The sequence below is a fragment of the Otolemur garnettii genome, unplaced genomic scaffold (genome assembly GCF_000181295.1).
Source record: "Otolemur garnettii isolate 467f Iridium unplaced genomic scaffold, OtoGar3 scaffold00128, whole genome shotgun sequence".
NCBI classification, from domain to species: Eukaryota; Metazoa; Chordata; class Mammalia; order Primates; family Galagidae; genus Otolemur; species Otolemur garnettii.
Genome location: NW_003852523.1, coordinates 2,273,347 through 2,298,008, shown reverse-complemented (window position 1 = coordinate 2,298,008; position 24,662 = coordinate 2,273,347). Strand labels below are relative to the sequence as shown.

The 24,662-nt window shown below is 48.2% G+C and overlaps 1 protein-coding gene across 2 annotated transcripts in view; it reads right to left on the bottom strand.

Annotated features, from left to right (window-relative positions):
- Positions 1-330: 330 nt before the first annotated feature.
- The window catches only part of SLC37A1 (solute carrier family 37 member 1), a 73,202-nt gene continuing 48,870 nt past the window's right edge, over positions 331-24,662 (bottom strand). For both annotated transcript variants that reach the window (XM_023518122.1, XM_012810288.2), the window contains 10 exons: positions 20,485-20,616; positions 18,009-18,099; positions 16,386-16,448; positions 15,859-15,944; positions 14,802-14,850; positions 13,603-13,676; positions 12,290-12,368; positions 6,506-6,603; positions 1,776-1,840; positions 331-1,314 (listed from right to left, as the gene is read on the bottom strand). In XM_023518122.1, the coding sequence (XP_023373890.1) occupies positions 1,299-1,314; positions 1,776-1,840; positions 6,506-6,603; positions 12,290-12,368; positions 13,603-13,676; positions 14,802-14,850; positions 15,859-15,944; positions 16,386-16,448; positions 18,009-18,099; positions 20,485-20,616 (753 nt within the window). In that variant the 3' untranslated portion in view covers positions 331-1,298. The remainder of the gene's footprint in view (positions 1,315-1,775; positions 1,841-6,505; positions 6,604-12,289; positions 12,369-13,602; positions 13,677-14,801; positions 14,851-15,858; positions 15,945-16,385; positions 16,449-18,008; positions 18,100-20,484; positions 20,617-24,662) is intronic.

Genomic DNA, 24,662 nt, shown 5'->3' with positions numbered 1-24,662 from the left:
AGCATCTAACCTACCACTAACCCCTGCTTTGTGAGACAATTCCCAGGCAAGGACAAATCTTGGGATAGTCTTTAAACTGCATGATATATAAGATATCCAGACTGCTGTTTTTGCTAGGGCCTAGGCCTGGCCCTTCATGTAATGGAAGGGTCCCTTCCCAAGAGGGAGGCCCCTTATCTGCTGAAATCGGTCTCAGCTTCCCCCTGCAAGACATCAAATGTGTCCCATCCTGACAAAAACTAAAAACATTCAACTCTATTTGAAAATTTCCTTTCTTTAATATATTGGAAACATGAGCAGAAATAACTGAGCATTCTGCTTGAGTTTTTTAAAAAAACCATTTTATTTCAAAGGGCAGATAAGTATTTTGCAAGAGACAACTGAGAAAAATGGCCAGAGAACAACTAGAGTTTTTCTTAATAAATAATAAAATGCATTTATATTTCTTATACTTCATAGAACATATCACACATTTTAAATAAATAATCCATTCTGCTACTGTGTGTCTAGACAGGGTTCAGGTGTCTGTGTGTGGTGCAGTGACTCTCTGGGCTCGAGACCAGCCACTCCCAGCACCAGGGCGAGGCCCTCAGCCTCTGGACCGAGCAGTCTCAGCCCTGGAGGACAGCCGGGACAGCAGGAGCTGGGGTGTCCTGGGGCTGGTTCTCGAGGTGCCCTGTCCGTGGGCAGGTTTATTGCTTCACGGCCACACACTACTGCTGTTAGTTCTGAGGTCAGTACAGAATGTGGGGAGTGCTGGCAGAGTCTCTGGGATGACGTGACAGGTCCGCCTTCTGTGTTGGTTTCTGACCCAGTTGTCGTGTGGAGGCTGCCTCCTTGCTCGCTGGCATCATCTCCTATGTTCCAATGTCCTGTTTATTACGTGGCACATTCAGGTTCTCTGGAAACAGCAGCACACTGCTGCCAGAGGTCCTGCCAGCGAGGCCCTTGGACACATTAACGTTCTGTTGAAGTACCTGAGAGAGACGGGGGTTACCTGGGCACCGCGTGCACCTGAGCGGCTGGCTGGGCACACGCTGTCGAGCCTCCATCTGGCTCAGTCAGGCAGCTAGACAGCAGTTCCTAGGGGACTTTTCTTATTCTGCCCTGAGCCCCACATCTCGTTTAAACTATAATAGTACCAGGAATTTTCATGTTGGCTTTTGTGTCTTTTTCAGGTGCATGTGCAAAAGGCAAGGGTAAATCACTCTTTTCAACATGGATCCTTTATTTGAACTTTTCCTTGAAGGACAGTGTGTGAAGGATGTGCCCAGACTCCCTCCATGGGACTCGAGTGGTCATTGTTCCTTAAACCTGAAAGACAGGATAAAATGACAGCTGGTTCAACAGCTGGCAGCAGTTCAAAGAGAGACGCTGAATTTCAAACATGGTGAACAGTCCCAGGAGAGCCGGCAGACTCTTCCCCCTGCACAGAGGAGGATTTCTTTCCTGCAGGGGACTGGAAGGTGGGTGAACCTCAAGGTGGCCAGTGAGGGAGGGAGGGAGGAGGCTGGGCGGTGAGGAGAGCAGGGAGAGCTCTGGGAGCTGCAGCTCACAAAACTCGACAAACGAGGCGATGTCCCCCACATTCTTCCCATATGAGGAGAGATTTTACCACCAGCATATCCACACAGAGGCATTTATTAGAAAAGAAAAAAAGGAGAGTGAAGGAGATGTGCCATGGAAGGACAGTGAGTTTCTTCCTTTCTCTAGGGAAAGGCAGGCAGACAGGCCACACAGAAACCGTGAGTGGAGAGGGGCCAGGAGGAACTTACGGAACTTGGTCCCCTGCCGCTGACCCCACACAGCTCAGCTCCTTGTGGATGAGGCGGATCAGGAACTGCACCCAAAACAGACAAGATCACCAGTCACCGCCGGTGGAGACCACAAAGACACATGCTGTGGTCACTGTGAGGCTGGCCAGTAACTCCCCCACAGCACCTGCTGGGTGTCCATCCATGGGCAGGTCTCTCTCCTTGCAAAAGCTCCAGGCTGAGACCGCACCCCCACCGGAGGGCTCGTTCCGCACAGGTAGGGCTGATGTGCTGAAAACAGGCTCTCATGACAGATTTAGGTTACCTCAATTACCTCTAGGGTTCAAGTCACATTTAAAATAAAATTAATCCAATCATAAATGTCCAAAGACAGAAAATAAATACAAGGCGCCCCACAATCCTGCTGACTTTGGGCAGGACCAACAGCTCTTGTGCCACAGCCTTCCTGGCAGCGCTGCCTGCCCCTCACTTCCCTTCCTCGAGGCTTTCACTCGTCCTTTGCAGGTCAAAGGGCTAAAAGTCAGCTTACAAATTCAGACTCACAATCAAGGGGCGCCACATTTAACTAATGTTTTTTGAACTGTCAACTCTAGAGAGGAAAAGAGGGGTTACATCTAAACCACGCACACAGGTGCACGCTGACTTTGGGTCAGAGTGTCTTGAAGCAGAAACAGCGTTATTTTCTTAGATGCTTATGGTTGAAGTAGGAGCCTGGAAATCTCTTGTATGATATGAGTTAAAGCTAAAAAGAACAGGTATTCCTCCTGCAGGTAAAATGGGACCCAGCTGAACAGTGCTTGCTGCATTTAGGTGGTCAAAGCAGGGTGTAGGGGGTTGGGCAGGTGCTAACAATGGTGCTGGTGGCAACAGCAGGATTTTTGCTAAATTTATCACCATGACTGAGTCTTCAGCTCTACTAGTACAGGCTTGCCAAGTTCAACCCAATACCTTACCAATATCTAAATCTCACCAAGTGCAATGTGTAGAAAGTGTTAGGAGGCCTAGGATTATGAAAAGCAGATCATCTACAGCAGCGGTTCTCAACCTGTGGGTAGTGACCCATAGGAGCTGTATTAAAGGGCTGCAGCATTAGGAAGGTTGAGAACCACTGATCTAGAGAAAAGAAAAAGAGGAACAAAATAGCAAGTGTCATCTATGGGAATGGGATTAATTGTAAATAGTGGTAACGATTCTGAAGGGCAGAGATCAAATTCTAAAACATGACACAAGTGCTGTGTCTGTGCATGGAACCAGCGTAACAATGACTGGAGAGGGCAGAACCCTGGATGTGAGGCCGGGGCCCTGCACGTTGCTAGCATGCACAGCCAGTCCTGTGGGCCAGAGCTGCCCTTAGTAGGGTGGGTGGTGAGGCAGGGAGTGTGGCTCCTGCCAGGTCTCCTGCTTTAACTCATATCATATGAGAGACTTCCAGGCTCCCACTTCAACCAACCATGAGCATCTAAGAAAATAATGCTGTTTCTGGATCCTGGGAGACTTGACCGGATCACTGAGGTTCTTAGGCTCAGACTTGGGAGAAGAAACTGGTCTATTTTGGGGAAAAGGTAACATAAAGCATATTGATCAGCAAAGAGAAACAGGTTTATCTGTTACGCAGGTTTGAAAAGACCAACCTGGCCATCAGTGGCCTTGCTGCCCTGCCTGATGACTATTCCTTCTCCACCATAACAAACCTCCCTCTTCCAGTGGGCTTGGGTTTTAGGTCCCTTTTCTCTTACACAGCCAGGCTATTATTTACCTGTTACATATGTATTTTCCTATTCTTTCACTTTGGTCATTTCTGAATTCTTACATATTAGATACATTTCTTATAAATAGTCTGAGTCTGGATTTTAAAGCCAACCTGACAATCTCTGCTCTTAACTGGTAAATCTAGTCCATTTATAGTTGCCATGGTTACTGGTATGCTGGACTCACTTTCATCTGTGTCACTTTGTATTTCACATTTGCCCTGTTTTGTCCACACTGCAGCTGGTTCTTTCTGCCCTTGGTTCTCTGAGATTGATCAGGTCTTTACGTCTCCATACTGCTTTGAAAGTCACTCTACTTCTATTGACAAGATGAAAGCTGTGAAGTTCATTCATTGACCGTCCCACTTGTGCCTTATATTTTGGTTGTCTGGGATTCTGGTTCTTTTTATAACGCTAAAATTAGTCACTATTGTTTAAACCAAGAGTCAAGCTTTTTCTGTAAAGGTCCAAATAGCAAATATTTCAGGCTTTGCAGAGCCCAGATACCACAACGGTAAAACAAAGCAATAAAGTTCTACGCAACAGGATGAACAGAACTACATACCATTTATCAATTCTCTCAATAAATGTGAATGGCTTACACTCCCAACTGAAGAGACACAGGCTGGCTGAATGGACAAGAAAATACAAGCCAAGTATTTGCTGTCTCTAGCAAAGGCAAAGGGTTGGAAAGCAATATTCATATAAATGGAAACCAAAAGAAAGCTAGTGTGGCCATTCTCATATCAGATAACACAAACTTCAAATCATCAAAAGTAAAGATAGACAAAGACAGTCATTATAAAATGCTGAAGGGAACAATCCTAAATTTCTATGCACATAACACAGATGCACCCAGATTCATAAACCAAATTCTACTTGATCTAAACAAAACAGCAGTGTTATAACAGCTGGGACTTCAACATTCCACTGACAGAATGGGGCAGATCCTTCAAGCAGAAAATACAGAAAGTACACAAAGAAACAACAGACTTAAACAGGACTCTAGAACAAATAGACCTGACGGGCCTTTACAGAACGTTGTACCCCCAAACTACTGAATGGACATTCTCATCGGCTCACAGAACATTCTCTAAGACTGATCACATCCTAGACCACAAAACTTGTCTCCACAATTTTAAAAAGTAGACATTATACCATGTGTCTTGTCAGACTACAGTGGAATAAAAGTAGAAAGCAATTCCAACAGAAGCACTCCTCCACATACACAGTCTTGGAAACTAAATAACCTATTGCTGAATGATAGTTTGGCCTAGGAGGAGGAGATCAAGAGGGAAATCAAAAGATTCTTTGAACTAAATGATAATGGGAACACAAGTTATCAAAATCTGTGGGACACAGCAAAAGCAGTGCTGAGAGGAAAACTCACAGCCTTAATGCCCATATCCAAAAGACAGAAAGATCGCAAATCAACAATCTAACTGGAAAAAGAAGAGCAAACCAATCTACACCCAGCAGAAAGATCAGAACAGAACTAAATGGAATAGAGAATGAAAGAATTATAACAAGATTAATGAAACAAAAAGTTGGCTCTTTGAAAAGATAAACAAAATTGACAAACCTCTTGCTAGATTAACCAGAAACAGAAAAGACAAGAAATCTAATAAGCTCAACAAAAATGAAAAAGGAGAAATCACAACTGATGTCGCGGAAATACAAAATATAATCTTTGAATACTATAAAAATCTCTATGCTCATAAACTTGAAAACATGGAGGAAGCAGACAAATTCTTAGAAATGCACAACTTCCCTAGGCTCAATCAGGAAGTAACAGAACTCCTGAACAGATCAAGATCAAGCACCAAAATTGAAGCAGCAGTAAAAAAATCTTCTACCAAAAAAAGGTTCTGGACCAGATGCTTTCATATCTGAATTACAAAACCTATAAAGAACTTATGTCTATACTCCAGAATTATTTCATAACATTCCCTAATTTGTCCTATGAAGCCAATATCACTTTGATGCCAAAGCTAGGAAGGGACACAACAAAAAAAACCCAATATCCCTTATGAATACAGATACAAAAATTCTCAATAAAATCTCAGCAAACAATTCAGCTGCACATTGAATTCACCACAATTCACCACAACCAAGTGGGCTGCATCCCAGAGATGCAAAGATGGCTTACCATATGCAAATCTACAAATGGAAGTCAGTGCATAAACAAAAACCAAAATCCCAGTCTGTCCTCTTATGGGACTCCTATTAGATATGATTAGGACATCTCATTTGGTCCTCCATTTAATATCTGATTTCTCTTTAATATTTCCCATCTGTTTCTCTTTGTAGATAAAGCTAATTTCTTCATACCTATATTCTACTCCAGTAATCGTTTCTTTAGCTGTATCTAATCTGCTTTATCTTTTCAACCTATTCGCTGGGCTTTTTCCAGCTAAACACCACATTTTTCATTTCTAGAACTTCCACTTGGTTGTTTACCACCTGCTCTGTCTTTCTTCATGGGCTCAGCTCCCTCTTTCACATTTTCAGTAGTGTTGAACACATTTATTTTTAGTTTATTTGATAACATCCATCTGCAGTTTTTTGGGGGTCCAATTCTGCTATTTGTTATGTCTGTTACTGTCATTCAAAGTGGATTCTTTGCCTATGTTTCAGAATTTGGAACTGTGAACCCATCTTCACTAGGGTGTTAGCTATAGGAATCTCATGCAGCTGTGTGAAGACTATTTCTGTTGCTTTTTGCCTAAGAACCAGAACCAGGTATATTATCATCCAAGAATCAATTGTATTTATATAAGTTCAAAAATCAAAGCTCACTGTGGGAAGGTTAAAAACACTCAGGGAAGATTTCCCCACCGTAGGTATATTTAGGAAAAACAAGAGGACCCAAGCCTCCCTGAGAACTGCAAGAGTCCACAGGAAAAAGTTTTTCCAGTGTTTCGTCAACAACCACAGAGACGCTCATTAAAAGAGACTTATATTAAAAACAAGACAACTTACCAATAAGGCACAGGCATCTGCAAACATCAGCATGTAAAATACATTGCTCCATCCGGAGGGGGAGATGAGTCCAGCCAGCAAGGGGCCCAGCGCCGCTCCTGAAACAAGGCAAATGGACACACTTGGTGCTGTTCAGGGAAAACTCTGGCAAATAAGTATTTAATAAGTGTCTATAACAACACCCAACATTGCACTCATAATTCAAAGAAACACACATACCTCATTCTTGCTTATCAGATTGGTAAGGAGTAAGAAGCTTAATACAGGGTGAACATCATAAGCCCAAAAGTCTGAAATTCAAACTGCTCCAAAACTGGAAACTTCTTGAGTACTGGAGCATTTGGGACTTTGAATTTACGACCCTCCACTGGTATGATGCAAATATCCGAAAATCAAAAGAAAAATCTGAAATCCAAAACACCTGTGGTCCCAATCATTTGAGACCAGGACACTGAGTCATAGCCTGTACTACTCAGTACTGGGGGTAGAGCAGGCACAGCCTTTTTCTAGAACTAATCCTAAAAATACATGCTGACATTTGAAATGCTCTTTCTTTTGATCCAATATTCCTGTAATTTTTTGAATTTATTGTAAAGAAATCTGAATCTGATGCATAATCTTACATATCCTTGTGTGATAAAAAATGTTACTGGGTAAAATCTGAGTGAGATTTGTAGAGACTAATACTCTACTGGTGCTCATTTGCTGATTCCCATCACTGTACTGTGGTTCTATAGGGAGTATGTGCCGAATGGTTAGAAGGGGCAACTCATCTGGATTTCATTCTTCAGTGGTTCAGAAAAACATGCACGCATATGCCTCGGTATGTGTGCACATGTGTGTGTAAGGTATGTGAGAGGTGCACACGTGTATGCCTAGGTACACGTGCACATGTGTGTGTAAGGTATGTATGTGAGAGGTGCACACGTGTATGCCTAGGTACACATGCACATGTATGTGTAGATATGTGAGAGGTGCAGGATAGAGTGCAAGTACTAAAATGTCTGTGAATTTTTTGTACTAGTTTTGCAACTTTTCTGAAAGACTAAAATTTGTCAAAATAATTTTTTAAAACTATGAAAACAAAAATATCCCCCAAATGCCCAAAGACAGCTGCATAAAAACGTGTGTTAGAGCAGTTTGGTCTATTTTACTAACAGGAATTGGAATAGGAGGTCTGTGCTAACAGATGCATGGAAAAAGCATAAATCATTGTCACAAAGTTATTAAGTGAAATTCAGTCTCTGGGAGGTGGGCTTACTAGGGTCTTTCAAACCCTACAGTACTGATTTTGCTTCAAGTGTTTAAAAACACACTCACTATTATTACACTCTGAGAAGCAACTGAAGGATTTTTTTAATTCTCAGAAGAACTTCCAGGTAAACATGGCAGACTGCTCCCAAACACCATGAAGTGGGCCACAATTGCATTTTCAAAATGGTAAATCACAAAGAGAAGTGTGGATGGGAGAAGGCACACACTTTTGTTAGAAGGATTTAAAAGGGATGAAACTGACACAGGCTCCACTATTCAAGGGTCCTCAGAGGGAGGTGGCACAAGAATGCCCAGGACAGAGCCAGGCCCAGGACAGAGCCAGGCCCAGCCAGGCACACGAGGAAGGGGAGGGGAGGCCAGAAACAGGGGTAGCAGAAGAGAAAGGGGCTGTGGTTGAATCTTTAAACATGCTATTAGGTGTGTTCCTTTTATCCCTCCTCTGATCTCAGGTCTTTCCTGACCCTCACTGATCCAGTAGCCCCAGCCCAGCCCACCCCAAAGATAGTAGCAGCTTAACCTTTGGTGACACCAGACCCAGGGCAGAGAAAGGTACCAGCTTCCACCATGGTCCCACACACTGACAAGAGGGCACAGTCCCCAAGGGCACTGAAGGCAACCCCAGCCGCCCCCACCACTGGGGACTCCAGAGACCAGCACCAACACACTCTCCTGTGAGGAAAGGAATTCAGATAACTGCTCAGTGGCTCGTGCTTATATGTGAAGCCTTGAGGATGGCTGAGATTCACCATGTCAACATGGAAGAAAAGTGGGAGGAGGGGGGCCTAGATGAAATCAACATATGATGGAGAGAAATCTCCCATGAAATTCTAACACCCTCAAAGAGCTACTAGAAAATTAGCTTGAATTGTACGGCACTCTCAATTTCTGTAGCGGAAGCCATGCTCATCAGCCGTAGCTCTCCACCTCACCTCAGTGCATCCAGGAAGTGAGACAGGATGCATTAAAAGGACAGAAAAACATCTGTGAACATGGAAAATATGACCGGAAAAGTAAAAAGGTCAATACAGAGGTGGAAAATAAGGTCAAACAAGATGAGAAAATAGAATAAGGAGATAGGAGGGAAGGGAACAAAAGTAAGAAAAGAAAATTAAAGGATTCAGCCAGGAAGTCCAACATCTGAGTAATAAGTCTTCCAGAAAGAAAACTCAGATAATGGTGGGGAAAACTTATCAAAGAAATAACAGAGCTCAACTCCCATACAGGGAAGAGCAGGTGTTTCCAGGCTGAGCAGGCCCACCAGGCCCCGGGCACCAGGATAGAGAAGGCTCCAGGACCTGGTGATCCCCTCCAGGGATCTGGAGTTTCCCAAGAGAAAAAAGAAAAGGCAGAATGAAGGACGGGTAAGAAAGACAACAGACTTCTCAGGATGGCAATGGAAGCCAGAGGGTGCTGAGATTCTGGAGGAGAAAGCGTTTCTACATCCAAACTGCCTCAAGTGAGAGACCTGCAAGCTCTCAGAATTTACCTCCTGAACTCAGGAAGCTACTAGAATACACTCTGGCAGAGAATGGTAAACAGGGGTCTAGAAGCCAGGGGTTCTGATGCAGGCAAGAAACGGAAGCAATCGTGGGATGATGGTGAGAGTTCCCAGATAAGACTGTGTAGAAGGCAGCAGGAGGTGACATCTTGACGGCCCAGGAGGGCCAGTGGAGCAGGAACCTGGTGGTGATGGTGCAGAGGGCACAGACAGCTGTGTGGGAAACTTAAACAAAAGGACAAGATGAGGTGCCTATTAGCTCAGGGACAAAGCATGACATGTATGCTGCCATGTGGGACCTGGCATTACTCTGTTTCCATGCTGAGGATGCACCATGAAAGCTTGTTTCCTGTCTGTGAGTGAGTGTCATCAGCACAGCACTGCTGAGGAGGAAGAGGGCAGGGAGCATGGCGGGTAAAGAAGCCAAGCCTGTCTTCCTGGAGGGCAGCAGGTGAGTGGGGGAGCAGCTGACAGGAGGTGAGAGCAGGAGAGAGAGGAAGCAGCTGCCAGTGACGGGGGTGGGGGTGGGGACACTGTGCATTATCATGAGCGAGTAGGGCTGTGTGGCTTCTGATGCTCTGGTTATGTTTTACTTTGATAAAATGAAAATTAACCTAAAAAATGCAGGGTTATATTTAATTTCTCTGCATAAAACATATAGAAATGGCAAGCTTGCATCCCACAGGAAGCAACTCTGAGCACCGTGAACCCACAGACGCGCAAACTTGGGTTGTTTGAGCCATGTGACTGACCTACAATGAGTCAAGCTCTGCCTTGGGCTCCATGGTGCCAGGCAGGGGCCACTGGCACTAAACACCCCAAGGAGGGCCCTGGGGTTGGCTCTGCAGGGTGGCTTGCCTTCCCACTGGGGCTTCGTTTTGCTCCCTTGGGCAGCACTGTGGAAGACATAATTGCTGGGATGCGGTGGCAGACAAGTGCATGCCATTTCTCTGGTGACCATGCACCGAGCAGGCAGAGTGGCCCCTTCACCATCTCACCTCCGCAGATGTGCTGCAGACACCAAGGTGGGTGATGTGGCTCTGCCCATGGTCAGGACTTGGTGGAAGGTCAGGGATGGTCCCTAATGGCCCCTAGAGCCTCTTGAGCCAGGCAGAGGCACTCGCGACCATGCCTGCCTCCTCTCCACTCGGAAGCAGGGTGATGGCCTCCATTCACAGATGTGCCCCCACCCCCAACCCCAGGCTTCTGCTTCCCTCTCATTTTGAGAAGAATATAAAGAATTCTTTTAAACCTAATTCATAATTTCAACTCTGATTCTCTGGCTTAAATTAGCAATCAGGGCACCCAGCAGAGTTCCAAGCCAGCGTATAAAGAGTTTCACAGTGGAAGTCAGATGGAGCTACAAAGCCCCCTGGACAAAAGGCTGAGAGGCCACTCAGTCCCAAGCTGACAGCCGTGCCCCGGGCCAGTGTCTCTGCCTGGCTGCTGAGCATGTTCTCAAGTCCCCCATGTGTTAGGAAAGCAGGAGAACACAGCCCACTCCATGTGGGACCCGGCATTACTCTGTTCCTCGTCTCTTTCCCTAAACACGGTCCCAGGTCTCAGAAAGAAGCATCGGAGGGCGGACCACTAACATGCTCAACACAGTCAAAGTCACCTCTAGAGCCAATAAAATGAAGGAACCAACATTAAGGACAAAAACAGAGCTGGTCTCACTTATGCAAACAGCAAAGGCCAAAGCCCGGCTCTCTGAACGATAGTGGCCTTGCCTGGTGCTTCTCCACTACGTGAAGCAAAACAAAGTTCTGTCCCCACAGGGCCCCATCAAGGGGAAGACAGATCGTACAGAACAAAGAGGCCAACCACATACTGCCTGGGACACGGAAGTGCTCTGGGGAAGGGGAGACCTCGGGAGAGAGGCTGGCGTGGGCGGCCAGGGGTCATGAATTCTCAATGGGGTGGTGAGAGGGTCTCAGGGAGGGAGACATCCAAGGGCACAAGCCAGTATGGCATGAGATCACCCGGGAACCTTTCCAGGGAAGGCACGGCCTGTGCCAAGGGCTGTGAGGGGCCACGCCTGGTGTCCTGGAAGTAGCCGTATGGTGGGAAGACTGGGATTCTGCACTGACGAGACAGGAGTGGGTGCCCAGAAACATGCTGACCAAGGCCACGTGCACAGCCAAGAGGAAAACAGCAGTTCCCTACACAGGTGGCCAGAAAGCCCAGTGCTAGGCTCCAGCTGAGCCGCCTTCGTCTGGCACCCACTTGCCTTTACTGCTGAGACCCCGGCCCCTCCCACCCATGGCCCTTGCTCACTTTGTCTCTGGGTTGGAAGCCTGGATAGCAGGTGACACATCAGGCCACTGCCCATGACCCTCTGATGACCTACAGGAGCCACATCAGTTGGCCTCCAAAGCCCTGACCTCCCACATATAGAAAGAAGCCATCAGAGGTGCTTCAGCACCCGGCAGGCTTGTGTGGCTGTGAGTGCTCAGGGCAGCCAGCTTCCCAGCCTTCTCAGGCAAGGGGCTGTCACTTGTGTGGTCTTAAAGGCACAGGCACTGGTAAGCAGAGGCTCTGTGCCCTACCCTGCCTGCACCTGGGGCAAGCTGCCTATTCTGCTGCCTATCTTTACTCTGGAATATGCCACTGATGTCTCTTCAAGAACCTCTGAGGCTGGTAACATTCAGAGTCTTGTATGTATTTGGACCCCTTAGTTTTCCTATAATTTAAATTTAAGTAAGATTCTGTCCTTCTTCAAATGACAGTGATAGTGGACCACATTTGGCCTGTGGCTGTAGGTTGCCAGCCACTGCCACAGGTTAAGTTTGGATGCACATTCTCTCACACATGCCCCTCTCTGCCAAGCCACCCATTGCACACAGCAGTCTGCACCAACGTCCACTGGGATTCTGCTCACGGTAGGGGCAGCCAGCCAATCCTGGCATTACCAAAGCAACTGGGATCCTGGACACCTGTTAATTAGGATGTGACAACAGAATTTTCCTAGAACCCCAAGGGCTCTCTTGGAGCTAAGCATCTCTGCGCACCTACAGACCCGGTTCCGTCAATGATGGCGGTCACAGTGGACAGGGCGTGGGCATTTCCTTTCAGACACTTGTGAGTCCCCTAGAAGAGAGAAAAAAACCAAAGGTGAGTCACACCTCAGCAGCGCTGGCAGTGAGAAGCAGACCTGTGCCTCCACATGGCAACTCCCTCAAACTGCTCTGCGGAGCCATTCACCATGCCAATTATTCTCCATTAGAAAGTTTAAACTCCACTTCACCCCAAGCTTACATTAGAGAGGTAGACAAAATCGCAAGAGTCAAAACCCACCAGAAATACATGTATAAACATATTCTAGTTAAAAGAACCCTTAGGTCTCCTCAAAGAAGTATTTATTCAGCACATCACAGCCTTCAAGGAGGCAGCACAGCAGCCAGCATGAAAGATAAAGATGGGGGCACACATGCCTGTCCCTAAGCTCTGGCACTGGGAGCAGCCACCATGTTCCCCAGCGGCCAGGGTCTTCCTGCAACATGGGCCAGACACCTCTGCAGTATCTAAAAATCAACCTGCTTAAGAGCAGACACCAGGGGAGGGTAGGAAGTGGGGGGAATGCCAGGAACCAGGGTGGGGTGCAGGGTGCAGGGTGCAGTCCTAACTACCAGCCGGCCAAGCTCCGGCTCAACAAAAGGGGAAAAAAATCAGGAAAAAGAATATCTGGAAGCCTAAAACCATAAAAATAAACTCAAACTGGAAAAATTAAATGCTTGTGTCTGTCTAATATATATGTATTATGAAGTGCACACAGCATGAAAATCACCCATAATCTTTTTCTGGAGTCTAAAAAGAAATGAGTTGGTCTTCTGCCTCTAGGCCATGGGGGCTGGGCACTGCTAATGGGCTGGTGTGGATCCTTCAGGGCTTTCCATGGCCACACCTGCACCCAAGCCTGTGCTTCATACAGGTAGTCTCTGGGCACACCCAACACCCAAAGGGGCCAGGCAGGGCTTGGTCCTTGCTGCTCTTGCTCTGGGACATGGGCCCATGGAGAGGAGAAAGCGCCTTCCCTGTGCTTCTCTCTGCTGAGCCACCAAGGAGCAACCGCCGCTTCTCGCAGAAGGAGGAGCCTGGGATGACGTGGGCAGAGCAGGAGAGCTGCTCTGTTTTGAACCACAGGGCTCTCAGGCTAACCAACCTGCCTGGGAGTGGGACAGGTGTGGGAAGACCCCTGAGACCACACATAGGTTGTCTGCGAGGAAGGCACTTATACATGCACAGTTTTACTAAGGGAGTCTATCCCTGCCATGAATGGTGGGGGTAATGACAGGGCCAGCACGTTCCCTGCAGCTCCACTTACCAGGTCCGCGGAGACTGCAGTGGTGATCAGTGCGTAGGGCCCGCTGACCAGAGCCCCGCTGAGCAGCAGCATTGCTGTGGGAAGCAGAAGGGGGCTGACATGGAACTGTATCCTCCGAGAGGGCCCTTGTGTCTCAGCTCCTGAGTGCCTGCATGCAGGCAGGAGCAGGAAGGGCGGCCCATTGATCTCAGGAGAGGGCACAGCAGAAATGTCATCCTCAGAACTTGGCTAGGGAGGCCTATGCTAAGTCTGGCTGCACTCACCAGACTCAGGGCCCTGGACTCAATGGGCAGCAGCTGCTCCCCGCCAGAAGAAGCAAGAACTCTGCTGGTAGCTAGCACCACACTGAGCCAGTCTCTGTACTCATTGGATGCTAACGCCAGCCACAGCTTTATCTGTAACAGAAAGGACTTCCTCTCATCACTGACAGCTGCTCGGGACACTTGCCATATGCAGGATAACCCCACTCTCTATGAACTGCAAGGTCACTTTCCCAATCCAGCCTTCAGGTTCATTCCTGAGAGGAAGCTTCTGGCCTGAGGGTCACAGAAGACTCCATCTGCCCTTGCATGGGCAGCTGCTTTCTGGATAACATGTAATGTGACTGCAGACACCCCCCATTACATGGACTGTCCTGGAGCACAAATCGACAGCACTGCCTCCAGGAAAGTAATGGTCCAATACTATGTGGCCACTCGGGGAGTAGCAGCTGATAGAAACCAGGTGGGCAGAGATGGTCTGGGAACCTATCCCTGCCCTGGCTCCTGCTCAAGTCACACTACTATGTCCTTGGCTACCTGCCATAGCTCAAGAGCCAGTCTGGGCGGCTCTCCCCCCCAGGGACACAGGTCTCAGGTCGCTGAACCCCTGCCAGCTTCACAGAGGCTGCAGGTGGCTGCCCTCCAGGTTATACCTGCTCCTTCGAGTGGCTCCTTCCCCTGGGCACCCAGAGGTCACACTGTCCCACACTCAGGCTCTCACCTGCAGACAGATGGGCCTTTCCCCTAGGAGCATCTGGAGGAGTCCCGGCTTCTTCTGGTGGCCTCACCCAGAGAGGGACATGGGGACACTTTTAGCCACACTGCATGTTGGAGTCATACCAGCCCAAGGCTTTTTTGTTGATTTTCATGTTTCACTTCAATGAATTGTGCAAAGAGAAAGTGAGCAGGAAAAGAAAGGAGAAAGGCTTCCATACTCACCTATGGTAGCTTCTAGTCCCATCTTGCTGATGGTGGAGAAGATGTAGAGCTGTGTGGAGTGCACAAACAGGGTAAGACACAGCTCACGGAAGTGGAAAGAGGAGTGCCCAGAAACCCACACTCCAGAGGGCCAGGCAGGTGGTTCCCCGGCAGCCACCCTGAGAGTGGAAACCCTGACAATGAGCGTGGACCACACCCCCTACCTTGCCCGCCTGAAGACAGCATAGAGGTATGCTGGGCAAACAGGCTGCAAGCCTTGTCCCAGCCATGTGGGGTGTGGGCCAAGTGCTTCAAGTGACTTTGAAAAACCCTGCAGGGTGGTCCCACCACAGTGATGGATTAGGTGGGGCAGCCTTCCCTACGCCCCTAATCTGAGAGTCCACACGGCAAGGGACCCACTCATTTCTGCACTAAATGTTGTGTGTTTATTCTGGGGTGTCCAAGGCCTCAAAGATGACTGAAAATTGGGCCTTGTTCTGGGGACAGCCCCAGCCTAGTGGAGAGGCAAGCTGGGGTGGGCGAGCATCCCTCCAATATTCCTATAATAAAGGCAGTGGTATGTTGTCATTTAGTTTAACTGTCACAGTCACAGTATGAGGTGCTGCTACTGTCATTTTCATTTTTCATATGAGGAAACTGAGGCACAGGCAGGGGAAGTCACTTGCCCAAGGTCACGAGCTACTAAATAGCTGGAAGGTACTAGGAACCAGTGTCATGGTGGGAGGTGCTGACGAGCCTGAGGGCTGGGCAGGTGTCAGGCAACCCACAGGATGGCGGGAGTTTGAGCTTATGTGTGTGTGGGGAGTGCCCCAAAGAGAGGAGCAGCTTGTGCACAGCCCACAGGACCAGCACACCTGTGCAACGGGGTGTGTGTGTGTGTGTGTGTGTGTACAGAGTGGAGAAAGCCCCTCCAGGCCTGGGCAGTGACTTGGAGGCCAGAAGGCAGGAGCTGCCAGGAAAGTGGAGTGTGGGCCAGATAGAAGAGGGTGCTACTTGGCAAGGAGTATGTGAGGAGGCTGTGTGCAGGTGAGGGGGCCCAGGTGGGTGTGGGGCTGACCGTGGGGGCTGCAAGCAGCAGCATGAGGCCGCAGGTAGAGGCTCTCTTCTCCAGTCGGTCTGAGATCACACCTGCCAGGATTCCACCTGCAAGGGAGGGGCTGGCTTCAGGGACTGCATTCGAGGGAGCCCATCAGGAGGAAACCATTACAAGGACAGGGGGTAGTACCAGCAAGCAGCCACCTTGGGGCCTGACCTCCAACAAGCCTCCCTAGTGGTGCTCAGATGTCAAGGGCTGGGGGCAGCCTTAGGGTTTGGGTTTCAGGCCAGCCCTAAAGCTCCCTCACCTGCTAGGGTCTGAACAACCAGCCTGTCACCTATCTGGGGTGTGCTGTTCCTGAGGGGAGCCACCAAATGCAGACTCAGAGCCCAGGATGAGAAAGAGGAGGGCCCCAGGAGGATGGCTGGACACTGCTGGGCTGAGTCCACTCAGGGAGCATGAGACCTCAGGGAACACCGTTGCCCCAGTGAAGATAACAGAGCTAGGGGGCTGCGGGTGTGCAGAGTAGCAGTTGGTAGTGAACTCACCGAAGATTCCACCCACATCAAACAAGGTTGAGAGCTCCCCTGCTTTTTTGGCATCAAGGTGATCTGTTAAAAACAACAGTAGAGTGTGAATTTATCTCACAGCAGAATGAGACCTCCATAAGCTTGATTTATACCAAGTAGCAATTATTAATTAACTCAGATTAGAAAAAAAGAAACTCAGAAAAAAGGAAAATACTCTTAACCCAAACTGGGGCGTTTCCCTGCCCAGTCTAGTAACTGTCTTGCCTTTGGCTCAGTGGTCCTGTGGGGTGGCCTCACAGTTAGACAAGCGTTAAGACAGAAGTGGGGCTGCGGGGTGCTGGAGAGAGCCCAGAACCTTGACATAAGGGTGCCCCTTACATACCAGTGTGCCCAGGAGGCTTGAAACATGGGAGGGACTGTAACCTTCTCACACTTCAGACAGGGAAACTGAGGCCTGGGTACACATCTTCCCACTAGATATGGTGCAGTCCTGAGCTGAGGTGGATCAGTGGTGGCTAGGACATGAGAGCTGAGATTTGGGGAGTACTGGGTTGTCACATGAACCAGCTTTTCCTAAACCTCAACAGCATATTCAAGGAACTTGACTTCCTTCAAACAGTCACTCAGACTAAAATGCTGGTGATTTGAGACCCAAGTCCTAAAAATGTCATCCCTTTTACCTTCCCTGGGAAACAAAGGGAGAAAGAATGCACACTGCCTGTCTGCCACGCCTGCCCTGCTCAGACGACTGCAGCCCACTCGCCAAAGTGAGGGGGCCGCGGCATAGGGAAGGGACCTCGAACTCCGGGCGATCCTTGCTGTCCACCTACACACCCTATCCCTGCTAGGGGGCCTATAGTGGGTGCCCTCACTACCTCCTCAACTTCCACCCAAGGTGTCCAGCCCTACTCACCCTCATGCTCCTGGGTGGAATGTGGCCTTTGTGCTCCTCCTGATTGCATCACCAGAGCCTGCACCTGACCCTGGTGCCCTTCTCCTAGCTGTCTCTGACTCCCTGGGCCGGGAGACTCCCAAGTGCTCCCTGCCCATCTCCACCTTCAGCCGCCGCCGCTCACAGCCCCTTCCCATAAGAACCCCTCATCCCCTCTCATATTTCTTGTTGTGGCCACACACAGTAAGGGGTGTGCATGTCATTATTTCACCAGTACATTCTGTCATAATCTATAGCTGCAGCCCCTGTGGCACTTTCAAAACATAAGACAAACCATCAGCCCTCCCTAAAATTAGAACGCACTTCCCAGAAGCAATTTCCAGGTCAGATTATTAAGGACTGATTAGCCCAGACCTCCAGAGGCCCTGGTCTGCTATGACCCAGAGTCCAACACAGCTCAAATGTAAATGCAGCCATCACCATCTGGGAGCACCCCAGGGAGTTGGTAGCCTCGGTTGGGATGTAACAGTCAACCTTTTAGCCTATAAAGGTTATTACTATGGCAATAAAACTTGCCTACCCCTATTGTATTTTGCCTATGTTTAATCATGTTAATTCCAAAGTCAACTCTCAAGTCACCAGGTGTGGCCTTGTGTTTCTAAGACTATAGCAGTCAGCAGATAGGAGAGAGCTCGGGTCACAGTCACTGACTGACACTTGTCAGGTGTGTCCCAGCAGCTGTCACTCACCCACATTTGTGATGTACAGTGGGAGCCAGAAGAGAAACGTGTAGCTGACCAGCTTGGCAAACAGCAGACACAGCGAGAACTCGATCACGCCCTGGAAGACAGAGCTGGTGTTGCCCCAGACGTGCACTTGGCAGGTGTATGTGAGTGCAGGCATTACACACGACTCCATCCCCGTAACAACATCCGGGGTCTGTGGTCTGGCTTTAGCACCTCCAGACCCGCAGGGAGAGGGAGGAACTGCTGTGTAACATGCTGAACGTGGTGGAGGAACTGATAGGCAGAGACCCACTCCAGCAAGGGCCATGAGGAGGCGTGGGGGGCAGGGCCTTAGCTCCCACTGCCATGCGGGCTGCCAGATTTTCTATTTTGTAAGTGAAGATAGGAAGCCTCACTTGTCTAAGAAATCACTGAATGGAGACTACCCAATGTCTTTACTACAATCCTTGGAAATCTCTGCTATTAGGGGAATTTAAGGACCACAGCCCTGGTGCAGTCTCCTAGCTACTAAACATTCAATAGCTATTCCCCTCAAAAAACTGAAACCGCAAATTATGCAGTGACTGGAAACACACAGAGCAGCCTCCCCTGGCCACGGCCAGCTGTCAGACACGCAGGCCTGCAGGCCATGGCCGCCCAGGCACAGCACTAGCCAGTGGGAGCTGGGAAGCAACTGAGAGACAGACAGATGAAGGAGGAGATGGAGGTTTAGAGTTTGGTGGGTTCAATGGAACGCCTGCTTGTTTCATTTTTTGTCTACTTTTACACAGAGAAGGCACTCATGAGATAATAATTCCATCTGGAAAATTTGAGTAAAAAACCCATGACACTAAGGCACTGACGCCTCCTCTCCCCTCTCATAAGAACCTGTTGAAAGTGGGCCGAGAACACAACACTCAACCCCATGTCACATTAAGATGAAGTGAGCTGGTGCTTTCCCAGTTGACATGAGCGTGAGGCCACATGCTCAGTGTAGTAACATCATACTTCGCCTCAGAACAACATAAATTGTCACACCAGGTGTGGGGGGTGCTCTGCAGCGTAGTGCAGATGAGGACACGGGGCTCCCAGCCTCTCTGTGCTGGTCTGGAACCGCCAGCTCACAGCGGCAGGGTGCCGGTGAAGCCAGGCCAGGCTCTGACCACAGGTTGCTGTAGAATGTGCATTTACATAACCAGTGGGCACCTTGCTCTAGCACAAGGATCAGGAAAGCTACAGAGAAAGGGACAGCAGAAAGGTTACCAGTTGTTATTAAGAACACAATTTTTAAAATAACTTAATTTAAAGCTGGCAGCTTCCATAGGCTAGCCTGCAGTGACCTATCCACTGAGGCCCAGACCTGGGTTTGATGGCTCCAGGAGTGGCCTCTGGAGACAGTCTTTTTTGGGCACTGAAGATACTTTCTGTTCTGACACAGAAGTTCTCAGTCCTTTTATTTCCATGAGGCTATTTTAATGTTTACACTTCCAGGCTGACCTGGTGAGCGGCTTTGTACCAGCTCATCAGTGAATGAGAGCCATACCTGACTATTGGCACCCGTGGGTGCAAGCCTGGCAGCACAGTGGCCTGGACATCCCAGCCCACACAGCACTGGCTTCTGCTCTTGGCTTTCTGCCTTGGTCACCCTCATGGCTCACCTAGTCAGAACACTGTGTTTCCCATCCTGGGTATAGCTTGGGTCTCTGCTGAGGGAGTCCAAGAATTTAATAAGAGAAAATTCAAAAGCGGCAAGGCTTTCACCATTGCCCTCCCTCCCACCCACTCCAGAGAACCTTCCCTTGATCCCCTCGTGTACTCATCACTAACCACGGGGCACTAGGAGCACCTTTCCCATGTGGGGGCAGGGCCAGAATACCAAATTTCTGGCCAGAGCCAGGAGCCAATTCTGAGGACCCTGAGGCTTCCCTCCTGTGTTGCTTCTTATTTTCCCTTGGTCTCTGCCAGAGACCCCCTTCCCTCCTTGAGTTCTGGCCAATATGTCCAGGGTGATGAGACCCCAGTTTGTATAACTGGAGGTCCCACAGGGAAGAGAGAACTGAGCTGGGCTTACCGAAGGCCACAGAGGAGGACAGGGCCAGGGCCTCCCAAGGCTCACACTCAGGGCCTTCAGAAAGCCAAGCGCCCCAGGGAGGGCTGAGGCCATAGGGAGACATGGGGGTTGCAGCCTCAGCTCCCTACCAGTCAGGCCCAGTGCAGCCAGCTTGTCTGTTTTTCAGGTGAGGACAGGTAGTCTTATTTGTCTATGAATCTTCTAAATTTCTAAATAAAGAAAACTAATTAAAAAAAAAAAGTAAACCTGGTATGAGGCAAATAGAACACCACAGCTGCCAGGTCAGGTCCTGATGGTGTGTGCTGCATACTTCTATCCACAGGTCTACAATCGTGGATTTCTGTTTTTAAGTTAGTTATCAATGAAGCAAACTTCTCACAGTCAGTGCTAGCAGCCCCTCTGAAACTCCACGGAGGCACATTTACTCACCGGAATTCTCAAGGCCCCTGTGAAGCTGATGGCAGCTGTGCCACTCCCACTGTCACCCCGGACAATGACGACGTGGTTTGGGTGGACAGAGCCCTTTCCGTCAGACAGCAGCAGGCACTGCATCTCAGGGTCCTGGGGGTGAGTCCCATTGAAAAGGAAAGAGATGTGTTACTGGCTGGTCAACTGCTTACCACGAGACCAGAATTCCTGACAACTAAGTTGCTGGATGATTCTGTTTTCCACTAAAATCTTGGAGACATCTTGGATAAAGTTCTCTTCACAGTCACTGCTTTATAATCATTAGCATTCATATGCTTTTGTGAAATCACCTTAACACACAAAATCCTCCGATCCAGAAATTCTAGGAATCTATTTACAAAAATAATTTGAAAAGTGAAAACATACACTAAAATGGATGCCACACCACCACTGAGAAACATTGGTACATTAAAGTATATCCGTATAAATGACATGCTGCAGTTATAAAAAATGTTTGGAATATATATATGTATATATATATATTTATGAGACAGAGTCAGTAGAGTGCTTTGGCATCACAGCTCACAGCAACCTCAAACTCTCGGGCTTAAGCGATTTTCTTGCCTCAGCCTCCCAAGTAGCTGGGACTATAGGCGCCCGCCACATTGCCTGGCTATTTTTTTGTTGCAGTTGTCATTGTTGTTTAGCAGGCCTGGGCTGGGTTCGAACCCACCAGCCTTAGTGTATGTGGCTGGAGCCCTACGCACTGAGCTACGGGTGCTGCCATGTTTGGACTATTTTAATGACATAGGAAAATGCACATGATGTATCAAATAACATGGTTCAAAATTGCAAGTTTGTTATAACCTCAAAGAATGTTTAAATATTTATCTATACCTAGAAAGGGGCAGATCTAAACTGACAGTGGTTATGACTGAGTGGTGGAATTATATGTAATTTTTATGGAAATTCCAACAGGAAATTGTTTACCTGATCTTGTATTTTTTAGGAGTTCACCACAGACATACATTGTGGGAAATAATAACATTATTTTAAAAATTCATAAACAAATTCTGATATTTGTGAATTCTGACAGTCTGGACACTCCAAGAAGACAAAGTTTTCATTCATTAAAAAAAGAACAGTAGGGTACATGCTAAATTTACTAAGTGTAGAATATAAATGTCTTAACACAATAACTAAGAAAATGTCGTGAAAGCTATGTTAACCAGTTTGATGCAAAAAGTTCAAATTGTATATAAAACCAGCACATTGTACTCCTTGATTGCATTAATGTACACATCTATGATTTAATTTAAAAAAAAAAGAACAGTAACTCCCAAGCCAGACTGGGGTTTCAAGTTAGAGCAATGTTCTTTGTGGATGAACTATTTCAAGAACTTAAGTTCAAGGACTTAAAAAGAAATGCTGGCTCAGCACCTATAGCTCAACCGGCTAAGGCGCCAGCCACGTACACCTAAGGTGGCGGGTTCGAATCCCCAGCCTGGACCCGCCAAACAACAATGATGGCTACAACCAAAAAAAAAAAATAGCCGGGCATTGTGGCGGGCGCCTGTGGTCCCAGCTACTTGGGAGGCGGAGGCAGGAGACTCGCTTGAACCCAGGAGTTGGAGGTTGCTGTGAGCTGTAATGCTACGGCACTCTACCCAGGGGGACAGCTTGAGGCTCTGTCTCAAAAAAAAAAAAAAAAAAAAAAAAAAAAAGAAATGCTTCTATGTATTTCAGACTTTCCACAAAACCAAACAGGTTTTGTTGTACTTATCTCACTGTAACCTGTGTAAGTTGGATTCAAAATGTGGTTAAATTTTTAAAAAGAAAAAGAAAATGGTAATGTATTCCACATCCCTTCCTCTTGATATTTAGAATTCTCTTCTAGTGGAAAACAGAAACTTGGAACACTGGGGGCACCTGAAGACCCACCTGGGTACCCAGCACCCAGCGCGTGACCTTGGAGAAGCCTGGCTCCCTGCCCAGGGCTGTGGCATGGAGAGCATCCCTCTGATGGACCCTATGTTCTGATGTTTCAGCATGAAGATGACAAAGCCCTCATGTAAAAGCATGATATCGCCCCAAAGACAATTCCATGATGCATATGACAATAAAGAGCTACGACTGAGTTGGGAATAAACCACTTCCTCATGAGTTACGCTGGCTGTCCAGCTTAGGAGACTGAATCAGTAATGGTCAACCATGGCTGAACTCTACAATCACCTGGGGGACTCCGATAACCCCTGATCCCCTGCTGCCCCCAGCCCAGCTGCAGCCATCTCTGGGGCAGCCACAGAGGAGTCCTGCTGAGTGTCAAGCTGAGAGCTGTGGGGCTCACAGTGGGAGGAAGAAGCCAGTGGAGAACAAAGTGGGCAGAGAATGCTCAGCCAGGGCAGGCGCATCTCTGCCCCAGAGAGCAGCGAGTGCAGCAAACCCACAAAAACCTACCTGGCCACAGGTAAACCCAGGTGCCCTGGGCACCACGGCCCTTCCTGGACTTACCAAGTGCTCCAGGGGCCTGTCTGCTGGGCTGGTTTGAAGCCACAGACCCAGAACCTCTTCCCTGTATCCTGTATCTAAGCAGTAGGAGCCTCCTAGACAGAGAGAAGGCTCTTCTTTTCTTGAGAATGGTACCTGTGCTCACAGCCACTCATCTCAGACAGGGCTCTCAGTACCAAATCCTAGTCATTTTCTCCTGAAGGAGATGGGAAAGAAAGTGTGAGGTCATGGTTGGTTTTCCAAAACCAACATGGGGGCTGTGCTGCCTCCCCTTACATAGTGGAGAAGGAACCACTGGTGGACCAAGGCTCAAGGCTGTAGGCCACTGCACAAGCTGCTTCTATCTGCATCCCAAGAGCCCTGAATGGGACCTGTGCAGCCCTCCATGGGGTAGGGGCTCTGCAGCGGTGTACTCCACTGTTAGGGCTTATGCTTTGTAAACAGCAGGCTTCCCGTCACTAAAATTACACACACAAACAAAAGTAAACACACTGAAGCATGGGGGGTTGCTTAACAGTGACAATACTAACCTAGACATGCCATGCTCACCCTCTACCCCATGCTGTCTATAGAGGCACTTCGGGAAAAGCCATCCCAGACAAGATATGTGGATTCCCACCTGGAACGCAAGGTGGAACAACCTTTCATATCAAAATACCGACTCAGTATTTAGGTTCATTCAGTGTGTGGTGGGGCCATGAGGTGTTAAGCCACAGGAGAAGCTGAGGAGGACAAGTAACCACAGGGATGGGAAATACGACCATCTCAATGCAACCACCTAAAATCCCACGAGGACTTGAAAGAGTTCACTACTGGGGCAAGTGCTACCAGAACCTTGTCTCCTTGAATTTGCTTCCTCTCTCCCTTTCTTTACATATTTCTTCTCTAAGCCATTCATAAACATACCGAGTACATGGCAAAATTCAAAAGCCTGGTCTGAAAAGCAGGGGGAGGGGGTGACACCCCACTCTGAGCCCAGTGGATCTGAGCAGGTCAGTTCAGGAAAGGGGACAATCAGAGAGTCTGGCCAAACTCATAGGACACTCCACCTGTTGACCTTGACCAAAGAGCAAGGGCAAGGGGCAGAGGCCAGCTGAAAGGGCCCCAGGTTAGGAAGGCAGCAACCATCTGATCCTGGCTGTCCCAAACAAGACCTGGGGGGCCTCCAAAGACCAGCCTGACTATTTGAGGCTTTCATGAAAGGACAGAAGAGAGAGGGAAGCTATACTCAGAAGCCAGGGCTAGTTTCTTGGTCAGTAACTACACCAGGGCAAAGGAGCTGTAGTGTTGACTCAGAAGAAAAAGGAAGCCTTCCACTGGTCAGACTGGGGTCACAGCCATGTGAACACTGATTAAGACATGATTTTAAAAAAAATGTAAACTCAGAAGAGAGTCCAGATTTCAAAGCATTTTGGTTGAATCTGTTACTGCCTACATTCTCTGTAAAATTTAAGGACCTACATGCGATATTCTGAACACCACATATAAATTTCCACATGTAATAGAGAGAAAACATTAGAAGCATGTTTAAGACATTTATCCTTTCAGCTATCTGATTAAAAGAAAAAAGAAAATAGGACACTGTCAGACTGTCGTCTGTCTGACAGTGAGTAGAGGTTGACTTGTGTCTTCATTTCCTCCTCTGTCAGAGGGTGGGCCGAGGTCGACTCTCAGCCTTGACTTCTTCCTTT